The 20,902-nt window shown below is 37.5% G+C and overlaps 3 protein-coding genes across 6 annotated transcripts; 1 reads left to right on the top strand and 2 right to left on the bottom strand.

Moving 5' to 3' along the window:
- Positions 1–623: 623 nt before the first annotated feature.
- Positions 624–7,133, bottom strand: LOC113095710 (phosphoacetylglucosamine mutase-like). Its single transcript, XM_026261058.1, has 13 exons — positions 7,056–7,133; positions 5,498–5,713; positions 5,226–5,410; positions 4,176–4,243; positions 3,848–3,981; positions 3,572–3,767; positions 2,449–2,606; positions 2,284–2,367; positions 2,092–2,190; positions 1,589–1,708; positions 1,388–1,510; positions 1,141–1,314; positions 624–1,054 (listed from the first exon to the last, which is right to left on the bottom strand). Exons 2-13 carry the CDS (start codon positions 5,702–5,704, stop codon positions 965–967), a joined length of 1,638 nt encoding a protein of 545 aa, XP_026116843.1. The 5' UTR covers positions 5,705–5,713; positions 7,056–7,133; the 3' UTR covers positions 624–964.
- An 836-nt stretch (positions 7,134–7,969) lies between these two features.
- On the top strand, positions 7,970–13,994 carry LOC113095703 (cystine/glutamate transporter-like). Its single transcript, XM_026261049.1, has 13 exons — positions 7,970–8,422; positions 9,377–9,629; positions 10,430–10,556; positions 10,643–10,758; positions 10,830–10,955; positions 11,246–11,345; positions 11,434–11,478; positions 11,594–11,717; positions 11,804–11,907; positions 12,721–12,817; positions 12,891–13,040; positions 13,124–13,301; positions 13,641–13,994. Exons 2-13 carry the CDS (start codon positions 9,398–9,400, stop codon positions 13,703–13,705), a joined length of 1,464 nt encoding a protein of 487 aa, XP_026116834.1. The 5' UTR covers positions 7,970–8,422; positions 9,377–9,397; the 3' UTR covers positions 13,706–13,994.
- Positions 13,995–14,145: 151 nt separating this feature from the next.
- Positions 14,146–20,567, bottom strand: LOC113095702 (forkhead box protein M1-like). Of its 4 annotated transcripts, none has more exons than XM_026261047.1 (9): positions 20,312–20,566; positions 19,219–19,625; positions 18,993–19,132; positions 18,289–18,468; positions 18,079–18,207; positions 17,916–17,975; positions 17,589–17,646; positions 17,323–17,507; positions 14,146–16,431 (listed from the first exon to the last, which is right to left on the bottom strand). In XM_026261047.1, exons 2-9 carry the CDS (start codon positions 19,586–19,588, stop codon positions 15,661–15,663), a joined length of 1,893 nt encoding a protein of 630 aa, XP_026116832.1. In that variant the 5' UTR covers positions 19,589–19,625; positions 20,312–20,566; the 3' UTR covers positions 14,146–15,660. The 4 variants fall into 4 exon arrangements, with proteins under 4 accessions (XP_026116832.1, XP_026116830.1, XP_026116831.1 ...); XM_026261045.1 differs by having other exon boundaries at positions 18,289–18,471; positions 20,312–20,565; XM_026261046.1 differs by lacking the exon at positions 20,312–20,566 and adding an exon at positions 19,873–19,979 and having other exon boundaries at positions 18,289–18,471.
- Positions 20,568–20,902: the final 335 nt, after the last annotated feature.

Consider the following 20,902-nt stretch of genomic DNA (forward strand, 5'->3'; position numbering starts at 1 on the left):
CTTTGACTAAATTGCTGTAACTGCGTCTATAAGCGTTTAACTATGTCTCATCTGATTCTTCAAAACAAATAAAGTTTGACTGCATAGCAGCAGTGCCTGAAATTGTTTTTAATGCAGTGCATATATGGCAAAAGTAATGCTTTCATATTTTTTTTACAGGTAATATCAGATAGAAGAAACCACCAGAATGATAGGATACAATGTTTATTCGAGTTTCTAAGAACCCAGGTAGCATTTTATTGGAGAAAAAGGGTAATAAATCACATAAAGCTACATACAATCAAGTTTAATTCACCTCTATTTTATTTAATACAATAAGGCTTTTATTAGAGAGCTACCCAGTTTTGATTGCACATTCACTACTATTCAAAAGTCTACTATTCAGTTTTTCTGGAAAATAATTATCATGGTTTCCACAAAGATATGAATCAGCAGCACAACTGTCTTCAGCGATGATAATAATCAGAAATGTTTCTTAAGCAGCAAATCAGCATATTAGAATGATTTCTGAAGGATCATGTGATCACAGGAGACTGGAGTAATAATGCTGAAAATTCAGCTTTGCATCACAGGAAAAAAATGCTAAAATATATTCAATATATACAGTAATATTTCCAAATATTACTGTTTTTTTACAGTATTAAAAAATATTAAGATATCTTACCAACCCCAAACTACAAAATATTTTGTTCTATTCCCAAAATGGTAGGTAAAAAATAAAAAAATAAAAAAAGGCAAACCTTGAGTGTAAACATATGTTCACATAGATCATGGTTTAACATTCCCTCATAATCATACACTTCCATTTATAAAGATTGTTGGTCATTCATACAGTACAACATTTGTCATCTCCCAAATCATTCAAAACATTTGTCTGTGCCACAAAAACTTGTTTACTGTACATTTAGAGTATTTCTACATTTCACTGCATGGATTCAAGCTGTCTGCATGCGTGAATGTTTAATTAGTGCAGAGGTTTTGGCTCGTCTCCGATTCCTCCAGCAAGACGATACACAGCCAGGCTGACCTCATGAGCCAGACTATCAGCACTTTCCTGCACATAAACAGAACAATTGTAATTACAATCAAACACATCATACGCAATATATCAGAGAAAACGAGTGTAATGATCCAGTGTACCTGTGTGTCAGCCTCGGCATAGACCCTGACCACATCTTCAGTTCCAGACGGTCTAACGAAAGACCGAGCGCTTTTATATTTCTTGACAAGCATGTCGATGGTGTCCTGCAGCCCCTTTGGACTCACAGCCCTCCTCTCTGCGTCTGTCGTATCTATGACACGCCGGTCTGACACCTGCAGAGTGCAACAGTTAAATATACACTCTTACACTCATAAACCTCACAAACACACACACACGAGCACACACCGTGACTTTTAGCTGGCGGTTGGGCAGGTCTGTGTAAATAGCGTCCCAGTCTTGTGCAGACATCCCTCTGATGGCCAACACCGCTTCAATCACTAGCATATCTGATATCGCGTCTCCCACCGTCTGCAGAAAAGAGAAAGGGAGTTCAGTTTTGAAAAAGACAGTTTTAGTAAAGCGTCTGGTGATCCAGTTTGTCTATACCTGGTTGATCAGATTGATGGTGCTCTCCAGGAGTTTCACCGCTCGTTTTCTCTCATCGTTTGTGTTCGGGTCTTTCATCAGCTCCTGAATCTGTTTCTGTGCAGCTTTGCTGAACAAAACCTGGTTAAAAAAACACTGGTTAAAACTAACAGAGCTCAAAAATAAATCGCAGATGTTACATTTTAACATGATGGGAATGCTAAATTGTGCAGTTTCAAATGAATACAAGTTTAAAAGTATATTTGAACATTTTAAGAGCATGACAACATATCCTAGTCCTAATACTAATATTATCAAAATATGTTGAAATTTAAACTTAAAAATTCAAAAAATAAATGTAACATTTGAAATGCAAAAAAGTTAGATTTAAATGTAAATGTAAAATTCTAAATCGAGTGTTGCTGCCTTTTTTAAATTTTCAAATCAATACCCTTCAACCGAATTTTAGCCAATGACCCAGGGATCTGCCTTTGTAAAATGGCATTATTTAGCAGTGAACTCACAGTTCCATGTCCATTTGCCTCAAAATACACTCCAATATCATATTCCTGTGCTGCGTGATGTAGGTGCTTAACTCCTGTTTTCGTACAGCATACTGTGACCTGAGGAGAAGTCTAGGGTTACATCTCATAAACAGCAAGTTTAACCATAAATTGGAATACCTTAAAGTAACAGGAGACTTTTTATTGAATCACCTTCATGACATCCTCCAAATAGCGAGTTGAGCTCCCATTAGCATATGCTGTCTGAACAACAGCAATCTGTAAGTTCAACTCTGCCTGAACGTAAACACACAGATTAAATGAATGTGCAAGTTCATATTTGGATGTGGTCACTTCATTCTAGAATGCGTTTAGAACCTGTGTGAGCAGCTCTTTGAGGTATGTGCTGATGAGAGTAGCGATCTTGTCTCCGTCCAGCAGATGGAAGCAGCCTTTAGAGTCGGTGTAGTAGTAAACGATGCGATCGGCATCACCATCGAACGAGCAGCAGCGCTCACCTACTCCCATATTCATACCTGGAGTCAAGAAAGCGAGAGATTTCTCAGTTAAATTGCTATGAAAGAGTGATATCCAAGTTTGGAAAAGAAGTATGATAAGGCTGCATTTATTGGATCAAAACACATGAAAAACAGAAATATTGTTCAATATTATAAGAACTGTTTTCTGTTTTAATATACTTTAAAATGTTATTTATTCCTGTGATACAAAGCCAAATTTTCAGCATCATTCCTCCAGTCTTCAGTCTCACATGATCCTTCAGAAATCATGCTAATATGCTGATCAGCTGCTCAAGAAACAATTTTTATCATTCGTATATATTTTCCCGCTTAAGGTTTTGTGGAAACTCTGGTATAGGTAAGATAAAAAAATAAATAAACAAATATATTAATTTAGCAATGAAGCATTTAATTGATTAAAAATGACAGTAAAGATCTTTATAATTTTACAATAATTTATATTTCTATTACTTAAAGTATCTTAAAATATGTAAGACAAATATTAAGAAGCAAGAACTGTTTTCAACACTGATAGTAAGAACTATTATTAAGAATTGAGCAGCAAAAATAACCTATAATAACTAATCAGTATATCTGAAGGATCACGTGAGACTGACGACTGGAGTAATGATGCTGAAAAATTATATTTAAGAAATAGCAATGTTTATGATTTTTTATTAAATTATTTATGAAGACATTTTTAAACTGTAATAATATTTCAGAATGTCACCATGTTTACTGTTAATGAATGAAGCCTTGGTGAGCCGTCTATCAAAAACATTCAAAAGCATAATTATTCCACACTTTTGACCAGTAGTGTAGTGTTTTTCAAAGCTTATCTCATTGTATCATAAAATAAACTCTTAGTTAATACAAACACAGATATTACAGCATCTTCTACTCATAAGAAAGGCTTTTTTTCCCCTGCTGGGATCAGAGGTGCAGTTTTCTCATGAGACGTCCCTCGAGGAGTTCAGACAGACCTTGAGGCGCTTTCTGCTGCACTTTGACGTAATCTGCTCCACACATGTGGTTGAGTTTCCCACTACTGCCGTCATTCGAAAGCACCACCTGCAGCTCGGATCGAAGAAACGGCTCCATTTCTCTCATCTTCAATGCGCCGATGCCGTTGGCTCCATCCACCAATAGCCTCTTCTGATCGTCGGTGCGGTTTAAGGCCTTTGGAATACAAGCAGGGAAGCAATCAATGCTAGAAAAATAATAAGCATCATTAATGTTTTTTTTTTTGTCGCTCTTACATTTTGAGTGAGCTGAAGGAAAGCCTGTGAGAGTTTTTGGTAGTAGCCCTCAATAGTGGGACTGCCGTAGCAGCCATTGGTGTTGCAACAGCACACCATATAATGCAGCTGGGGAGTGGTGACCAGACCATAGTCTTAAAGAGAAACACACACCCATCAATATGTCACAATATAATCAACAGAGCAATTCATCAACCTTTGTACTGTCATATCTGTGGGCAAACCAACTGTACTTATACTCGGAAATATAATGCAAATGCAAAACATCTCTAAATGAGCTATATACACGAGTCGATGAATTAAGGTTTTATAATTGCATAATACACACCATGAGTTTTGCCTCCCAAACTGGAAACTCCATCCAATACAGCCTGAGAGAGACTCACACTGCTTGGTCTGAAGAAAATATACAAAGAGAAATAAAACACTACACTTCAGTAATGTATTTTATGCAGTACACATTCAACCATTTGACATATTATAGATGAACGCAATAGCATATGTAGATCTAGCCATTAATCATGAATCAACTAATGTATTATTCATCAAATCTATTAAATATAGCATGTTCTCATCAGGTGCTTTATGCCATGCGGAGTTGGGAACAAATCTATCAAATGATCTCAAAACTGCACAGATAATGTATAAAGCACATGCACATGCATTCACAGCTGTTTAAAATGAGAGTGAGCTGGTATAAATGCATAAAAAAAAATAACTGACAATATATTGAAAAAAAAAATGTAGTTCATTTTGCAATTTTTTTATTTTATTTTTTTATTATTAAGACAATAAACAGATATAAAACCCCAAAACAGATCATTTGTACAGCATATATAATATTTGAAACAATTGTATTCATGTATGAAACAATTTTTAGTTACATAGCTTATAAAAGTTTTCTTTCTGTATAATTTTGTATACATCTAGTAATGAAAATCACACTTATTAGAATTATAATGAAAAGCGTATGCATAATAAACTAAGGCTTCAGCTTGCACCTTTTTCACTTAATATGTATAACTATGTAAACATACTATGGGAAATGGTGTATGAAATGAATCCTGATTATGATAACAGTTAGGTAAAAATTTTTTTAGCCTGAATGCACTGTAAGTCACTTTGAATAGAAGCATCTGCTAAATGCCTAAATTTATTTTTATTTTATTTTATAACAGGAAGTATGATTATTTTTGGCTACACTGGCTAGTCAATCACGTTTTCAGACTGTGCAACCTCTGTTGGCCGTTTTCTGACTTGATCTACTGGCTTGGCCACTATGAAGTCTACAGGTTTGGTAGCTTCTCTCTCTATGTACTTAAGCTTTCAGTTTTAACATTTGTTAACCTTTCCACTGTGTAAACAGAATCCAGGCTACCTGGTGTCTTTGCCGATGTAGACGCTTGCAGGCTCACTCATGTCGATGTCCTCTTTCTTAATAATGTCCTTCAGCTCTTTGAGAAGAGAGTCCTGCTCAGCGTTAGCGAGCTGTGTGGCGTATCCCTCCCACACCACTGTCACCATCTCCCCCATGGGGTCAATTAGCTTTACCCCATTGTCCTCCTGAAAATGATGAAAACATTCCAGGAACATTCTTGGAAAGTGAAAAAAGCACCACTACTCTATTGTTATGACACAGATGGCTCTTACCTCTGGGTTATGGGAGGCGGTCACCATGACTCCAATGGTGGATTTCGTTTTTTTGGACCTCAAAGTTGCCAGCAGCCCCATGCGGAACATGATGTGATCCAGATGTGTGGCATGAGTGCGGAATCCAGCTGTGCCATACTGCAAAGTCAGGCCCTCCGGCTTCGGATGCACCTTGGACTTCTGAGATACTTTCTCAAACTGAGCCATCTCTGAAATCTAACACAAAAACAACTCCAATCATCTAGCTCAATTTATTTATTAAATCATATTCTTTACAACTTTCATAACAGGATCACCCACAATGATTACCACTAAAACACTGCATTGTTTCATGTATAAACATTGCTAAATCTGAACTATAAAAATTATAAGTTTTAAAAAACTAGTGCTGTCAAACAATTAATCATATCCAAAATAAAAGTTTTTGTTTGACTAATATATGTGTACTGTGTATATAAGCCTATAAACACACACACACACATACATTTATATTAATACAATTTATAGAATTTAATTTATTTCACATATAAAAATAAATTTTCTGAAATATATACATGCATGTGTGTTTATTTATATAAAGATAATAAATATACAGAGTACCCACACATATATTATGTAAAAAAATAATCGCCTGGCTGTGTATCGTCTTGCTGGAGGAATCGGAGACGAGCCAAAACCTCTGCACTAATTAAACATTCACGCATGCAGACAGCTTGAATCCATGCAGTGAAATGTAGAAATACTCTAAATGTACAGTAAACAAGTATTTGTGGCACAGACAAATGTTTTGAATGATTTGGGAGATGACAAATGTTGTACTGTATGAATGACCAACAATCTTTATAAATGTTAGTGTATGATTATGAGGGAATGTTAAACCATGATCTATGTGAACATATGTTTACACTCAAGGTTTGCCTTTTTTTATTTTTTTATTTTTTACCTACCATTTTGGGAATAGAACAAAATATTTTGTAGTTTGGGGTTGGGGTTGGTAAGATATCTTAATAGTTCTTAATACTGTAAAAAAAACAGTAATATTGTGAAATATTACTGTATATATTGAATATATTTTAGCATTTTTTTCCTGTGATGCAAAGCTGAATTTTCAAAAATAATCGCAATTAATCATTTGACAGCACTATTAAAAACTCAATACAGTTTGTGGTGCACAAGGAAACCAGATGAAAAATCAAACCAGTGATCATTCAATTCCTAAATAAACTGCAATGAATAATTTGCCTGTCCCAATTATTTTATCCAAGCTTAATTTATAAAACAACTATAAACGAACATCTGAAAAATCTGAAACATGCAAACTAACAGACAGTAACTACATATATTAAAAGACGTGAATATAACCATAACATTTAAAGAGTTCCACAAAAAAAATAATAATAATAACTTCATTCAATCTGAAATGAATGAATCTGCTAATCACACAACCGCACACATTATCCGGACTTGCGAACGAAAGAAAAACATATGCAAATGATTTATTATTTATCTGCCATTAAAATATTTTAATATGAAGACAGCTGATGAAGTTTATACTTACTCTGCTCTTTCTGCAACTGAAGGGCGTGCGCTGCACTTCCTACTTCCCTGATTACGTGGCTGCAGTGACGGAGATCGCCACGCCCCCTAATCTGACGTACGCGTAAACTTGACGCATATTTTAATCAAATTGTTTTCGTTTGACCCACTGGGTCTTGCAGTGTGTGCTCTAACTGAGAATTTTCATCGTTATCCCTGAAATATTGTATATATAAAATGTTATTTCTTAATAAATATTTCATGAAAAAAAAAAAAATTTTTATTAATTAACTTTATTAATTTAAACAAGTTTAGCTAAAGTATGACTCTTTATTTCAACAAACTCATTTACATCAGATTTTAAATAAATAAGAAAATAATTAAATGTTTTTAACTTCAAGAACATTTTCTCTAACTTTCAGTGATGACTAAAGCACTATGTTTCAACCCAACTTTGGGTCAGTTATGGACTAACCCAACTTTTGCAAATGTAAAAATGTAACCCAACAGTTGGATTCAGTCCATATTTGACTCCTTTATAGTGAAGTAGGCTATTTTAAAAAATATATAATACTTTTTCAGCCCTAGATGTTTTTTTTTTTTGGCTTCCTTATCAGCTGTGTAAACATGTTCAGAGAACACAGCAGATGTTATAAACATTTTTTCCATTTTACTAATGGGGAATGGCATCTCAGATGCCCCAGCACTATTTATGCCTGTCAATTGTTAACAAACTTCATGCTTTTCATGGTGCATAGTGCACAACAGAAAATGAAAAACACAATAGAGGCCCTTCATGAGTCAAAAGAGACTTTAACACACATGTCTGATATCTGACTAAATGAAGTAGACAGCCAGACACAGAACGAGGAGAGAGAGAAAGTCGGTGGCCCCTGACCAATAACAGTTTACTGTTAAGCTCCCTCTCATTGAGGACTGACCCCTCACACACACAAACTAACACTCTGTAGCATGTGCTGAAAGAGCTTTCAGTAATCTGTGTGCTAGACTTAACAAAACTGCTCTTGGGTTCTCATGCATTCTCTGTAGTCATTTTTCATTTGTTTTTATGTTCATGTCGAAGAAAAGTGAACTTTGCAGCTGCCACAACAAGCAGAGGAGGTCCTCATGGTAGATTCCTGCATCCCGCTGTGAGCGCTGTACCTACACACATACTCAGCACAATGGCACATGGCTTTCCCCGTCTAAAAGGCTTTAATGATTGGTGTTGATGAATCTTGGGAAGACTGCTGGCTTTGTTTCTGGCCTGAGCTCTGAGCTGGATGGTGAGTTTCCAGGGTTACTCTGTATGAAAGGAGGTGCAAAACAAGCAGCATAAAGAGCAAAAGAGAAACGTTTACTGGTCTCACTACTTACTACTGCTGACTGGTGAGTAGAAAAATGATTGATGGATCTCATGTTCTTCTTAAATAAAGATTTGCATTTGTGTTTGAAATAATTACTGTTTAGCGAAGGTAATTTAAAATTAAAAAAATATATATATCATTTCACAGCCCAGCTCGTAAGAGTCTATGAATGCTTTACTAACATTCCTGCTAGTTAAGATTTTTTTTTTCAAATGTATTATTTTAAATGTTTTTAAAATGCTTTTTTGGTTTTGTGAACGTAATCGTCATTTTGCAAACATAATGGGAATGTTACATTTGAATGTTCTGAACAACAGTAAAATCTAAAAAGCATTGACAAACATAATACTAAAATTTTTAAGAAATAAAGTTCCATATACAAAGTATAGATTACATGTTTGCGCTAATGATTTGAGAAAAATACCAGACAGCACACTTTTAAAAAAAGGTTCCTTAATGGCATCAATGGTTCCATGAAGAATCTTTAACATCCACGGAACCTTTTCATTGGACACAAGGCTATTTTTAGTGAAAACGGTTCATTTGATAATGAAATGGCCTTCACACTGACAAAAATATGATTAATTTAAGAACTGTTTACGTAAAGGTTCTTTGTGGATCCCAAAATGGTTCTTTTGCTACGACAGCACTGCAAAACCCTTTAGAACCTCTATAATTAAGAGTGCAATCTGAATGGATGTTAATGTGACTGGAAGATCATTTGTCAAAAGGTTCTGAGAAGGTTCGAAGGTTCTTTATAGCAAAAAAAAGGTAGTTGAATTTCAAAAAAAAAAAAATTTATTCTAAGAAAAATTGGTTCTTTTAAGAACTGTTCCCTGAAAGGTTCTTTGTGAAACCATAATGGTTCTTCAAAAAATCCAGTTCAGAACCTTTTTTTTTTTTTTGACAGTACATGACGATGCAGTGTAGTGTATGATGTTTTTGTGCAAATGATGTGTGTATTTCCTTTGTGAAGATCTAAATCGGCCACTGAGCGATGAGGGTTTCTAAAAGAGAGTCGGCCACTGATGAAGGTACTGACAAAACAGTGAAAGACGATGCAGTTCATCTCAGGAGGAGGATAGGCCTGTTGCCATCAATTTCTTTCATCATTGGCACGGTGGTGGGCAGCGGCATCTTTATCGCTCCCAAAGGCGTGTTGATGAATTCGGGCAGTGTGGGATTGTCCCTGCTGGTCTGGACTCTGTGTGGCATCCTCTCCACTTTTGGTGAGGAACATCTTTCAGTCAAAAGTTTGGAATAATGTTTAATGTTTTTGAAGGAAGTCTCTTATGCACAACCAAGGCTGCATTTAGTTAATGCTGCAGAAACAGTAATACTGTGAAGTATTGTTTACATTTAAAATAACAGTGTTCTGTTTTAATTTACTTTTAGAATGAAATGTATTCCTGTGATGCAAAGCTGAATTTTTATCACCATCATGCAAGTTTCAATGTCACATGATCCATCAGAAATCATTCTGATCTTCAAAGCTGGAAACATATTTTGTTGCTTAAGATAAGATTCACAAGAAAAATCATAACACTTTAATCTAGCAAGGACACCTTCAATTGATCAAAAGTGACAATAAGATATTTAAAAATAAATGCTTTATTTTCAACAATCAAAGACCCCTGAAAAATCTATCTGTCAGGGTTATGTCTTGGTTGGGTTTTTATTCATACGTCTTGGTTTCATGTTTACCCTTTTAGTTTAGTCTTTAACATGCCGTAGTTAATCTCCTAACGTTCTCCTGTCCACCATTAAAGGGATAGCTCATCCAGAAATTAAAATTCTGACATCATTTACATACCCTTAAGTTGCTCCAGATCTGTGTGAGTATCTTTCTTCTGCTGGACACAAGAGAAGATGTTTTGAAAAATGTAGTTAGTCAAACAATTGATGGCCTATCCATTGACTTGTGTAGTATCACTGTTTGGTTACTTACCAACAGTCTGCAAACTATATTTTTGTGTTTATGTTTAATGCAAGTTGAATCCATTTTTGAAATATAGCATGTTCTCATCAGGTGCTTTATGCTATGCTGAGTTGGGAACAAGCTTTAGAAAATCAGGCGGTCATTACACCTACCTGTTGGAGACCCTGGGACCCCTGCCTGCCTTCCTGCGACTGTGGACTGAGTTCATATTCATCAGGTGTGTGTGTGTGTGTGTGCATGCAGTGTTTGTATTTCACAGTGTTCACAGAATTGTGAGTGAGTCCAATCATAATGTGATTTCAGACCTGCAGTGGCCACGTACGTGTCTCTGGCTTTTGGTCAGTATGTAGTGGAGCCGTTATTCATGCCGTGTGCTGCTCCAACAGCTCTGGTCAAAATCGTCAGCATGCTGGGAGTCAGTGAGTGCTGCTACTTTATGGATTGATTTAGTTAAAAATACATTTGTAAAACTATATACTGTTCTGCCCAGCGTTTGTGGTGGCAATGAACTGTTGGAGTGTGTCAATGGCAGCACGTACGCAGGTCTTGCTGACCTTCATCAAGATGTTTGCTCTGATTCTGATCATCATCCCAGGCATCATGGCTCTGGTCAATGGTAAGAGTCACATGATGTCTTACCTGTATGCTGGAATAGTTTTTTCAAATTAAATATTAATTTTACTTCGCTAAACCTTTACACTGAAGGTCAGGGAGTCGTGGTAATGGTTCAACAATAGACATGCTTATATTTATCAACAAAGCTCAGTCCCAAAAGTGTGTGTGAGAAATTGGAATGGGGCTAGATGTTTATATATCTGTGTGTATCTTTTCCGGGTCAAAATGGACTCAAATTTCAACAAGAAAGGCAGGAAATGTGCTTGATATTTCATTTTCTTCCTGTTTCAGGGAAAACTGAAAATTTCCAGAATGCCTTTGACTCAGATTCTTTAACTCTGACCAAACTTCCTTTGGCCTTTTACTCAGGTCTTTACGCATATGGCGGATGGTGGGTATTTATAAGCAGTATCAAATATAGAAATCCAAAGTATAAGGGATTTCAAAAACAATGTAAATGTGTTTGTTTCTGCTTACAGGTTTTATTTAAATTTCATAACGGAAGAGGTAATTAACCCAAACAGGTATATTGAACTTCCTTCTTTGCCAAATTGTTTACTTGACTATATGTTTTAATTATTATTTTATTAAATTATTATATAAAGGCACTTAGGTTAATTTCTTGTATATTCTTGTTAGAACCATCCCATTGGCTATCATTTTCTCCATGGTGACTGTTACCGTGTGTTACGTGCTGGTCAATGTGGCTTACTACACCATGATGACTGCAAATGAGTTACTGATGTCAGATGCCGTGGCAGTGGTTAGTAGTTCTGGACTTTGGAGATGTTATTACAGGCTTTAGTTTGGAGAGTAAAGGTCATGACTGTTCTCTTTAATGCATTGCAGACATTTGCAAGTCGGGCTCTGCAGGGTATAGCTCCAGCAATACCAGTATTAGTTGCTCTTTCTTGCCTTGGAGCTCTTAATGGAGGATTTTTTGGTTCACCCAGGTAAGGTTTCAAAAGAAGTTTTGAATCTAAATTTATGTTTTATCTTTGTAGTAGTCTTTAACTTTGACAGGTTAAAATTTAAAAGAAGTTCACCCAAAAAGGAGCATTTGCTTAAAATGCACTCACACTCAGGCCATCCAAAAAGAAATGTGGCATTACATCACTTGCTCACTAGTGGATCCTCTGCAGTGAATGGGTGCCGTTAGAATGAGAGTCCAGACAACTGATAAAAACTTCACAATAGTGCACAAGTAATCCACACAACTTAAACAGTTTTCTTGCTAATTATGAGTCATCTATCCATTCTATTACTTTCGCCAGTAAAAAAAAAATAATCTCGTCTGAATCGGGAGAAAAATATGCACGGACCAAGCACCAGTTATAAGCAAAACCAGTTAAAAACAAATATGTTGGTGGATTTTAATGTGAGAGGACTACAGTTTTTAACTTTTTCACAGGAGGAGGAGTTATTATGGACTAGTTTTTGGCCAGAAGTGACAGGACAGTTTAACTTTAAAATGTCTTATTTTATTTCTTACATGCAGCTTTTCACTTCACAAGACATTCATAGTTGTACTCGAGTGTTTTGGATTACTTGTGGATTATTGTGATGTTGTTATCAGTTGTTTGGACACTAATTCTGACGGCACCCATTCACTGCAGAGGATCCATTGGTGAGCAAGTGATGGAATGCCACATTTCTCCAAATCTGTTCAGATGAAGAAACAAACTCATTTTCATGTTGGATGGCCTGAGGGTAGGTTTTCAGCAAATATAAATATTTCCTTTAATATCCTAACTCGGTTTCTGCAGGATGTTGTTCGTAGGAGCAAGAGAGGGTCACTTCCCGGCTATCTTCTCCATGATCCATATCCGCAGACAAACGCCACTGCCAGCTGTGCTATTTCTGGTACAATCCCATCCAGTCATCCTTTTCTCCCATTTTTATTCATGTCCGCTTACTTTTCTCCTGATGTTTGCAGTATCCTCTGGTGATCATCATGATGGCAAGAGGAGAGATCTTTCAACTGATCAACTTTGCATCCTTCTCTCGTTGGCTCTTCATCGCTTTGGCCACCTTGGGAATGATCATCCACCGCTACAGATTTCCAGATCATCCCAGACCATTCAAGGTCCGTTGGCAAATGGCTGATAACTGATTTATCAAAAGGAATTGGTCACTGTACTCATTAAACACTGTTTTGAATGTGTTTAGGTCCCTCTAGCAATTGCGGTGGTCTTTACCATAGTGTGTTTCTTCATCGTGGGCCTGTCATTGTATTCGGACCCCTGGAATACAGGCGGCAGCTGTGCCCTCACATTATCAGGAGTACCTGTGTATTACCTGACAGTCAAGAAGTCATACATACCTGAACGCTGGAAAAAAGCCTTCAGTGAGTCATGCAAGCACCTTATTGTATTAAGTCCATAAACTAAACATAAATTGCTATAGATCTTAGCCAGATTAGACACCATATTGAATTTAACATGGATTAAAAGGGATGTGAGGGATAGATTTACAGTCTTTACAATGCCATGCACTGTATAAAGGTCCAACTCACGAGCTTTAAAACTACTTTGAGTTTTGTTATACTGAAATTGTTTTTCGGAAAGACATTTTATCAGCTGAACTATCGGTATGTTGTTTAAGAACGTACTGTATTTAAATCCAGCACTACTTTGAGTCGAGGAAGAAAGGATGCAATGATTGACCTCTACTTCTTCTTGTGCAGATTATATAAGCCTACACCTGCAGATATTCCTGGAAGTGGCTCAGCAGGAAGTTCAGACCTACTGATGGAACTTCACCAAACACCAGCTGAATTCATGCCAACTAACAGATCTGAGTGTCAAATGGCGTCAACGTTACATTTTAGTGGTGCTTGATATTACTATTGCCCCTAACTACCCTAGCAACCGCATAGCAACATCCTTGCACCCTATCCAATAATGCAAGCATCACTTATATTTTCATCAAATCTGTATTTAATTGAAAAACCAAATAAATATGCCCAGAGAAGTCATGCTGTTGATTGTTCACCCCAAAATGTAATAATTTACTCACCATCATATCATTCCAGTTCCATTATTATTTGGTCAATCTTCTAAGCATAAGTGATTATACTTTTAATGAAATCTGAGAGCTTTCAGTCTCTTTATTGAAAGTCAAAATAACCAAAACTAGTTTAATGCAAGTGCTTTGAGGAATTACAGCTTTTTAGTAATAAATCACAAATGTGACTGTATAAAGTATCCCTTTATTGTCAAAAAGTAAGTACAATAGGAAGAGAAACCAAATTGTATGCTTTGTTGGAAATGACAATGGGTGTATCTGGTCGAAGCCTGTTACCTCAGTAAAATGCCTAGTAGAGAACATCCATATTTCAATAGTCTTCAGAAATAGCACAAAACACATCCTAATATGATTCTCTGAATGGCACAGGGTCTTAATGGTAAGTTTTTTATGCATCACCAAAATGTACGCTTTTGGGGAATGTCAAAGTTGAATATTACATGGCTTTGAAGTCTTATGGAAACCACCAGCTTTTTTAATGTGTGTGCATTAATATACTATTATTATTATATAGTACTTCATTTCTAATGCTGATGTAACATCTTAACACCATAAATGTCAACCATGTAGTTCTTGTATATTTTTATGACATTTTTTCTTGGTTTTGTTTTACATTGGAAGAACGTAAGCATATATGCATTTAAGCACATATGAACTCGATGCATGCTCACAAATCACTTTACATATGCAAATGAACATTAAAAGATTTGTAACACCACAAAACTCTCTGAATGCTCATCTTGGTCATACCCAACATCCAGAATGCAAAGTCTTACTTAAATCATTCTTAATAGCAAAAACACATGAATGCAGAAAAGCAGCAGCAGCAGAGATGAGTCACTATTCTGATACGTTTGTAACCATTAAAACACACATTATGGGATGTTATAAAAAGCTTGATACACTTCAGATGAATGACTAGTAAATTCTAGTACAGTGCACCACTTACATGACCATATGCAATTAACAAACAACCATTAAAGGGACAGTCCACCCAAAAATGAAAATACTATCATCATTTACTCACCCATGAGTTGGAGTTTCTTCCTTCTGTTGAACAAAAGAAAATATTCTGAAGAAAGTTACAAGTCAATGGCTACAGTCAGATGTTTAGTGACCAATGTTTTCCAAAAAATAAAATAAAAATAAAAAATCCTCTTTTGTGTTCAACAGAAGAAAGGTTTAGAACAAGTGGGGGGCAGATTGTTTTATAACTGTGTGAACTATCCCTTTAATTTGAATGTGAGGCTTTTTTTCACACCCCAAATTGTCTTAAAAATCTGTTGTTGTGTGCTATTTTTACCGTCAGTCTATCTGGCTAATCCAAGGTTTTCAAAATCATTCCAAAATAAAGAAACACTGTAGAATTGAGTAGTGTAAATTCATTCATCTGGCAAATCTGTATGTCCACTTATAATATACACTCTCTCTCACACACTCATATTTATATATTACAACTTGTGCAAATTAATCTCATCTAAGTACATTCGTCACTAACAGTTTTGCGCACAAACAAAGGCCTACACATCCGAAACACAGACACGTACAGTAAAAGGCAGTGAAATAGCAATAGAAGTTAAGAAAATACTTAAGAGATCAATAGCAAGTAAATAAGAATCAAAGGCAGTGAGGGAAGTGTGAGCAGCTCGGATAAAAGAAGTTGAGATATGCTTCAGGAGTCACTTGAGCTCCGGGATAAATTGGGACCAGCTGATGTTTGCCATGCAGAGATCATCATCCTCCAGGTTGGGGAAGCTGATATCCACTAGGATTTTACTCAGGCTGTCGTTCATGGTATCCAGGACGAGGCCTTCAGTGAGAGAGCGGTTGGCGGCACCCATTTGCAACAGCTCTCTGGAGCAGGTCGGAGTGGAGCGTCTCGGAGAAGGTCTGGAGCAGGTGAGCAGCTCTCGAGGGGAGCTGAAGAGCGCCAGCTCTTTGAAAGGCGTGCTGTTGAAGCTGAAAGGTGTGTGTTCGTTCCGTTGCGGGGTAAGCTGTGGCCCGCTGGGCGTACGGATGGGGCTGAAGTCCAGCACGCCTCCCTTTCCGACAGGAGTGATCCTCCAGGGCTCCAGAACTGTGGGAAGCTTACTGGGAGTGGATGAGGAAGGGTGGCTGCTCTTGATGGGCGTTTTAAAAGCATATTCTCTGTTTGGGCTGTCGGGGTCAGGTTTACAGGTGGATTGGGGCTCCGGATCGTGAGTGTCTTGGAAGGTGGAGACGTCGGAGACCACGCCCGAGTCAAAGAGAGTGCTGTCGGGGTAGAGCAGGACGGGTTCCTCGGTGGCTGGCAGGACTAGACGCTGTTTGCGGCGGGAGCTGCGGTTTTCTCTGTGTCTGGTTTTGGGGGGCGGAGCTGCAGACACCTCAGGAGTCATAGACACACTCACAGGCTCCTCCTTTATATCCTGAGAGGTGGATGCACACAGCATGACCGAGCTCACGTCAATCTGAGATACATTTCACAAAACACACACACACACACAAGCATTAAACAACCAGTACATGCTCTATTCACTCTATTTCTACACACATTTCTCAAGTTATGACTTCCGTGCTGGGAAAAAAAGATCATGCTAGCATAAGGTGGATTTGGAATAACATAATTGGCTTGTTGGATACACCAAATGTGGTCTACCAGCCCAAAACCAGGTGAAAGTCCAGCTAACCAACAATGTTGAATAACTTGGATCAGACTATAATGACCCAAAAAAAGGATTAGAATGTGGTTTTAGCTAAATTTTCCTGCGGGGCTGAAATTCAGTGTTTTCATGATCTAATACAACTAGTATTAGTGTAATTAATACAAATTAAATGATAGTGTTTGCTCTGATGCCTACATTTTTGCTAGAATTTGTAAAATTTCATCAGGCAAGTATGATCTACATTAAGGGCAATGCAAACCCCTGTTGACTGCTCTACAATGGTTTACCAAAACCATCTGGAAGTCCACCTGCTCTAGACTACCTTGAATCAGGTAAAGATAAAAAATGACCAATAAATTCTGGTTTTAGCTAGATTTTCCATCAGGGCTAGAATTCAGTTTTTTCCCCTATGTGAAATTAATGAGTAAATCACATGCAACCAAATAATTATTGGAAAAATTATTTAGATAAATGACTATAAATAAATATATCTTGCATAGCAAAGTATTTACAAATAATGCTTGCATGTTGTACTGTGTTTGAAATTATACCATAAAAAAGAAAACATTACAGTATTGAGAATCACCACAAAGAATAAATTAGGTTTTATTTTCTAAGAATATAGCTTTTCTTTTGATGAAATATGACCTAGAGCCCTTTTTGTGAGATCCACTCATATAAACGGGTAGGTATTACCTTAGGGGCAATCCGGACCCGCTTGCTCGCACCGCTGGAGCTGGGAGTGGAGGAACTGTGAGCGTGTGGAGGAACGGCGAGAGACGCGGGACTGGAGGAGGGCAGGAAGAGTGACTGACCCAGAGGAAGCTGGATGGGAACCAGGTATGAGTCTGTCCGAGGCAGAAGCGGCTTCATCTTCCTCTCTGAGGGCGAGCAAAGACAAACGACTGTCAGGAAACAAATTCATCATGCACTCTGAGACACTCATGCCTTTCAACACTCACCTGTGCCACCTGTGGCGGGTATGGCTTTCTTCAGCTCCGGAGGACCTCTCTTCTGTTGCTACGGGAAAAAAAAAGAGATTTTCTTTACTTTTGCACAAAATGAGACTTTCAAAATAACTGCAGTCTCAATACTGTCTGCCTTTTTGATGACTCTCAGATGACTAAAAGAACAAAACAAGCGATGATCTCAAACTGAACGTGCTTCCTTCTGTCTGACTGTCCCTGAAATAAAATAACTGATTCCTGGAGAAGTAGAGAGGCTGGTCCCTGTCTTACGACCTGTAGATCTGCCATGAAAAGATGAATTAGTAGGAAAAGGGGTCTTACTTGTTTGAAACCAACTTGTGTGATCTGAGGGCAAGGGGGGGTCACTGGGTCAACCAAAGGCTGTGGGATGAGCCAGGAAGTGGACACAGTAGCACAGTAAGTGACTGGCACATAATGAAGTGAGTGTGTGATCTGTATTAAGATTAAAATGAGGTATACACACCTTGTAGACCTGGTCCAAAGTGAGACAGCGGTTTGCTTCCGGTCTGATCGTCCAGTAGGAGATCTTGCCATCGGGAGACGTCTCCCGGACGAACATGTCATGCAGCGAGAGATTATGACGTATAGAATTCTGACAAAAATAAATAAATTAATCACACTCGGATATCTTACAAGAGAGGTAAACTGAAACTATGCAGGCTTTATACACTACCTTCCATCCAGGTTTGGCAACATTTCTGAAGTACGGAAAGTGGTCTTCGATCCAATTGTAAATTTCTTTCAGGGTCATGCGTCGGTTCTTCTTGCTGTTGATTGCAAACTGGATCATAGCCATGTAGGAATATGGTGGTCTCTCAGACAGAGGGTCCTTCTCCTTTTCTGGAGCTTTGGACTGCTTAAAAGGCAAAAAACAAATTTAAAGAATGCAATTAAAGAATGCCACCAGTCTGTCGTTTTCACCAGAAGATCCACTTAAGTCATTTTGATTAAATATTAAAGGTAACACTTTACAATACATTTATTACTCTTTGTTAGTGTTAATGAAAATAGTTTAGTTCATCTTAATGCACAGTGCATTAACAAATCCTAACAAGCACATCTTTAGATTTTAATAATGCATTAGTAAATCTTGAAATTAACATTAAGATTTAAAAAATGCTGAAGAAGTGTTGTTCATTCTTATTTCACGTTAACTAAATTAACTGACTAATGAACCTTGTTGTAAAGCGTTACCTTATTCTAAAACATTTTTTTTAAACATGCACCGATGTATTATCCACAACACTATCTATAACAGAATAATCAAATATTTGTGCCCCTATATTCTACCTTCCTTTTGCAATATGGCATGCCAGTTATCTCTAACCTATAACGTGCATTTCAAAGAAAGGATAGGGAGACTTGAATGTTGTGTACCTGAGGACAGTCATTTGGATTGTCTTCGTTGGTGCATTTTTGGTTTGATTCTGATCCAAGCCCATCAGAGCTCATTTTTCCCAGCCACTGGATGTTTGTCAGACTGTCATCCAGCGGGAAGCACTCCGTCTCCCTTTTCACTGACATCATGACAAAGGACATTTCAGAAAACACATTTTTGAGAACATCCACGTGTTTTTAAGGAAGTCTTAGCCACGTCCCTCACCTTTCTCAAGCTCATCCCTAGGTTCTGTAGATAAACACCCGAGGGCTTTCTCCTCCTTCAAACTGGTGCTGCCACTGAGCAGGATGAACTTGTTTCGGCCCTGAGGTCCAGACTCCTTTCCTTTGGCCGTCAGGGCACTGATGACGCTCTGCAGATCTGCTGCTTTCGGGATCACCACCACCTGAGTGTCTGGCATGGTGGGGTGGTCCATCATCCGGATGCCATCAGGGAAGCAGCGGGCAGTGGACAGGGTTGGGGTGGTCTTGGAGCGTGGCCCATCAGCCTCATCACACCCTACATCAGATTCACTCTTCTGAAAGGGCAGCTTCCTCCTCTTCAGGATGATGGGTCTCCTCGGGCTCTCTCTCATTGTTTGCTCACAGCAAAAAGGCCTGTCTGACGACTGTCTGCAACATATGAAGCACATAATATGCCATGTTTACATCTTTTCCTTCTTAAGTACAGCACATACAGGAACTATTCAGCTTAACAGTGCTTCATACGAACAATAAAATGACAAACAGTCTTGAATCAAAAGCTGATAAGTGTCTATAAAAATGGATATATAAAATACACATTCAATATCTAAAATACAAATATATATAAATATAAATATATATATATATATAAAGATCTTGGCTAAATGTAACATACCGAGAAGAACGTCAGCTGATAAACGACTTTTTTGTCTAACGTCTTTGAATGACGATTTTAGTTCTAAAATATAAAATACCGTTACAAAACGATTACTTTCAATCTGGCGTAACTTACTGTTGTTATTGTTTGTTAGATCAATTATAAACAAAATACTTCGTACAATGCAGGTTAAAATTGTGAAAAAGTTATTTTATTTTATTAACGTTACAATGACCTCTCATCGCGTTGATCGTCGTTTTAAAACACATTAGAGCTTGTTGTCGTCTTAAAATGTAGGGTAATCTAATTAAAGCACTAAATTAAGGAAGTATAAACGATCTTTCTTTATTATCCGACGTGAGGCCTAGTGATTCGTCTAACGTTAACTTACCCTACTAACGTTAACTAAATTCATTCAAAATAAAACTCATGTCATATAATACGAAGCGGGTCAAACCTTCATCTCATGGCAGCCGTGCAGACTTGGTTTATCGGAGTTAATCTGGCAGTGATGAGTGATAAAAGGTATTTTGATGTGGCTAAAATAAAAACTCTGGTCCAGGGACTTTTGTTGCACATTTGGTGAGATTTTGAATTTTGGCGCAGAGCGGGACAGCGCTATCACGTGATCGCGTGTAGCCCAATGGACGCTACACATGGGCGGAGCCATCGAGCGGAAAGTGTCGAAAGTGTTGCCGTTTTCTGTGGTACAGTCAGTTGTGTTCCTTTAGGGGGCGATCGGCGGCTCAGAAATATAAATTCTGCATTCTGCGAAGCGGAAATCTTCTACATTCTTCAACAGAAAATATTCTTATATAAAATTTGAATAGGCCTATTCTGTTTCAGTAAATTACACACGAGTATATCTAGTGCTTTTCAAAATGTGCTGAGAAAAGTAACACAGTTTATGTGCTGCGTCAGCAGTGGTCTAGTTTCAATTTTACACCTGAATAGTAACACGGATAAAAAAAAATAATAATATTGCAACTTTAAAAGTGTGGCTCCATCCTACTCGACCAATCAAAACAACGTCTGGGCCACTAAGCCA

The sequence above is a fragment of the Carassius auratus genome, unplaced genomic scaffold (assembly GCF_003368295.1).
Source record: "Carassius auratus strain Wakin unplaced genomic scaffold, ASM336829v1 scaf_tig00215768, whole genome shotgun sequence".
Lineage (NCBI taxonomy): Eukaryota > Metazoa > Chordata > Actinopteri > Cypriniformes > Cyprinidae > Carassius > Carassius auratus.

What these genes read in the sequence shown, in the direction of transcription:
- LOC113095703 (XM_026261049.1), top strand. Translation starts at nt 9,398, where the DNA reads ATGAGGGTTTCTAAAAGAGAGTCGGCCACTGATGAAGGTACTGACAAA. An exon ending in CTTTACGCATATGGCGGATG is followed by an intron (nt 11,346 to 11,433) that starts GTGGGTATTTAT and finishes TTCTGCTTACAG; the next exon opens with GTTTTATTTAAATTTCATAA. An exon ending in TGCCAGCTGTGCTATTTCTG is followed by an intron (nt 12,818 to 12,890) that starts GTACAATCCCAT and finishes TGATGTTTGCAG; the next exon opens with TATCCTCTGGTGATCATCAT.
- LOC113095702 (XM_026261045.1), bottom strand. Translation starts at nt 19,588, where the DNA reads ATGAGAGAGAGCCCGAGGAGACCCATCATCCTGAAGAGGAGGAAGCTG. An exon ending in TTGCCAAACCTGGATGGAAG is followed by an intron (nt 18,208 to 18,288) that starts GTAGTGTATAAA and finishes TATTTTTGTCAG; the next exon opens with AATTCTATACGTCATAATCT. An exon ending in GGGTCCGGATTGCCCCTAAG is followed by an intron (nt 16,432 to 17,322) that starts GTAATACCTACC and finishes AATGTATCTCAG; the next exon opens with ATTGACGTGAGCTCGGTCAT.
- LOC113095710 (XM_026261058.1), bottom strand. Translation starts at nt 5,704, where the DNA reads ATGGCTCAGTTTGAGAAAGTATCTCAGAAGTCCAAGGTGCATCCGAAG. An exon ending in TTTGGGAGGCAAAACTCATG is followed by an intron (nt 3,982 to 4,175) that starts GTGTGTATTATG and finishes TTTCTCTTTAAG; the next exon opens with ACTATGGTCTGGTCACCACT. An exon ending in GCAGCAGAAAGCGCCTCAAG is followed by an intron (nt 2,607 to 3,571) that starts GTCTGTCTGAAC and finishes TCTTGACTCCAG; the next exon opens with GTATGAATATGGGAGTAGGT.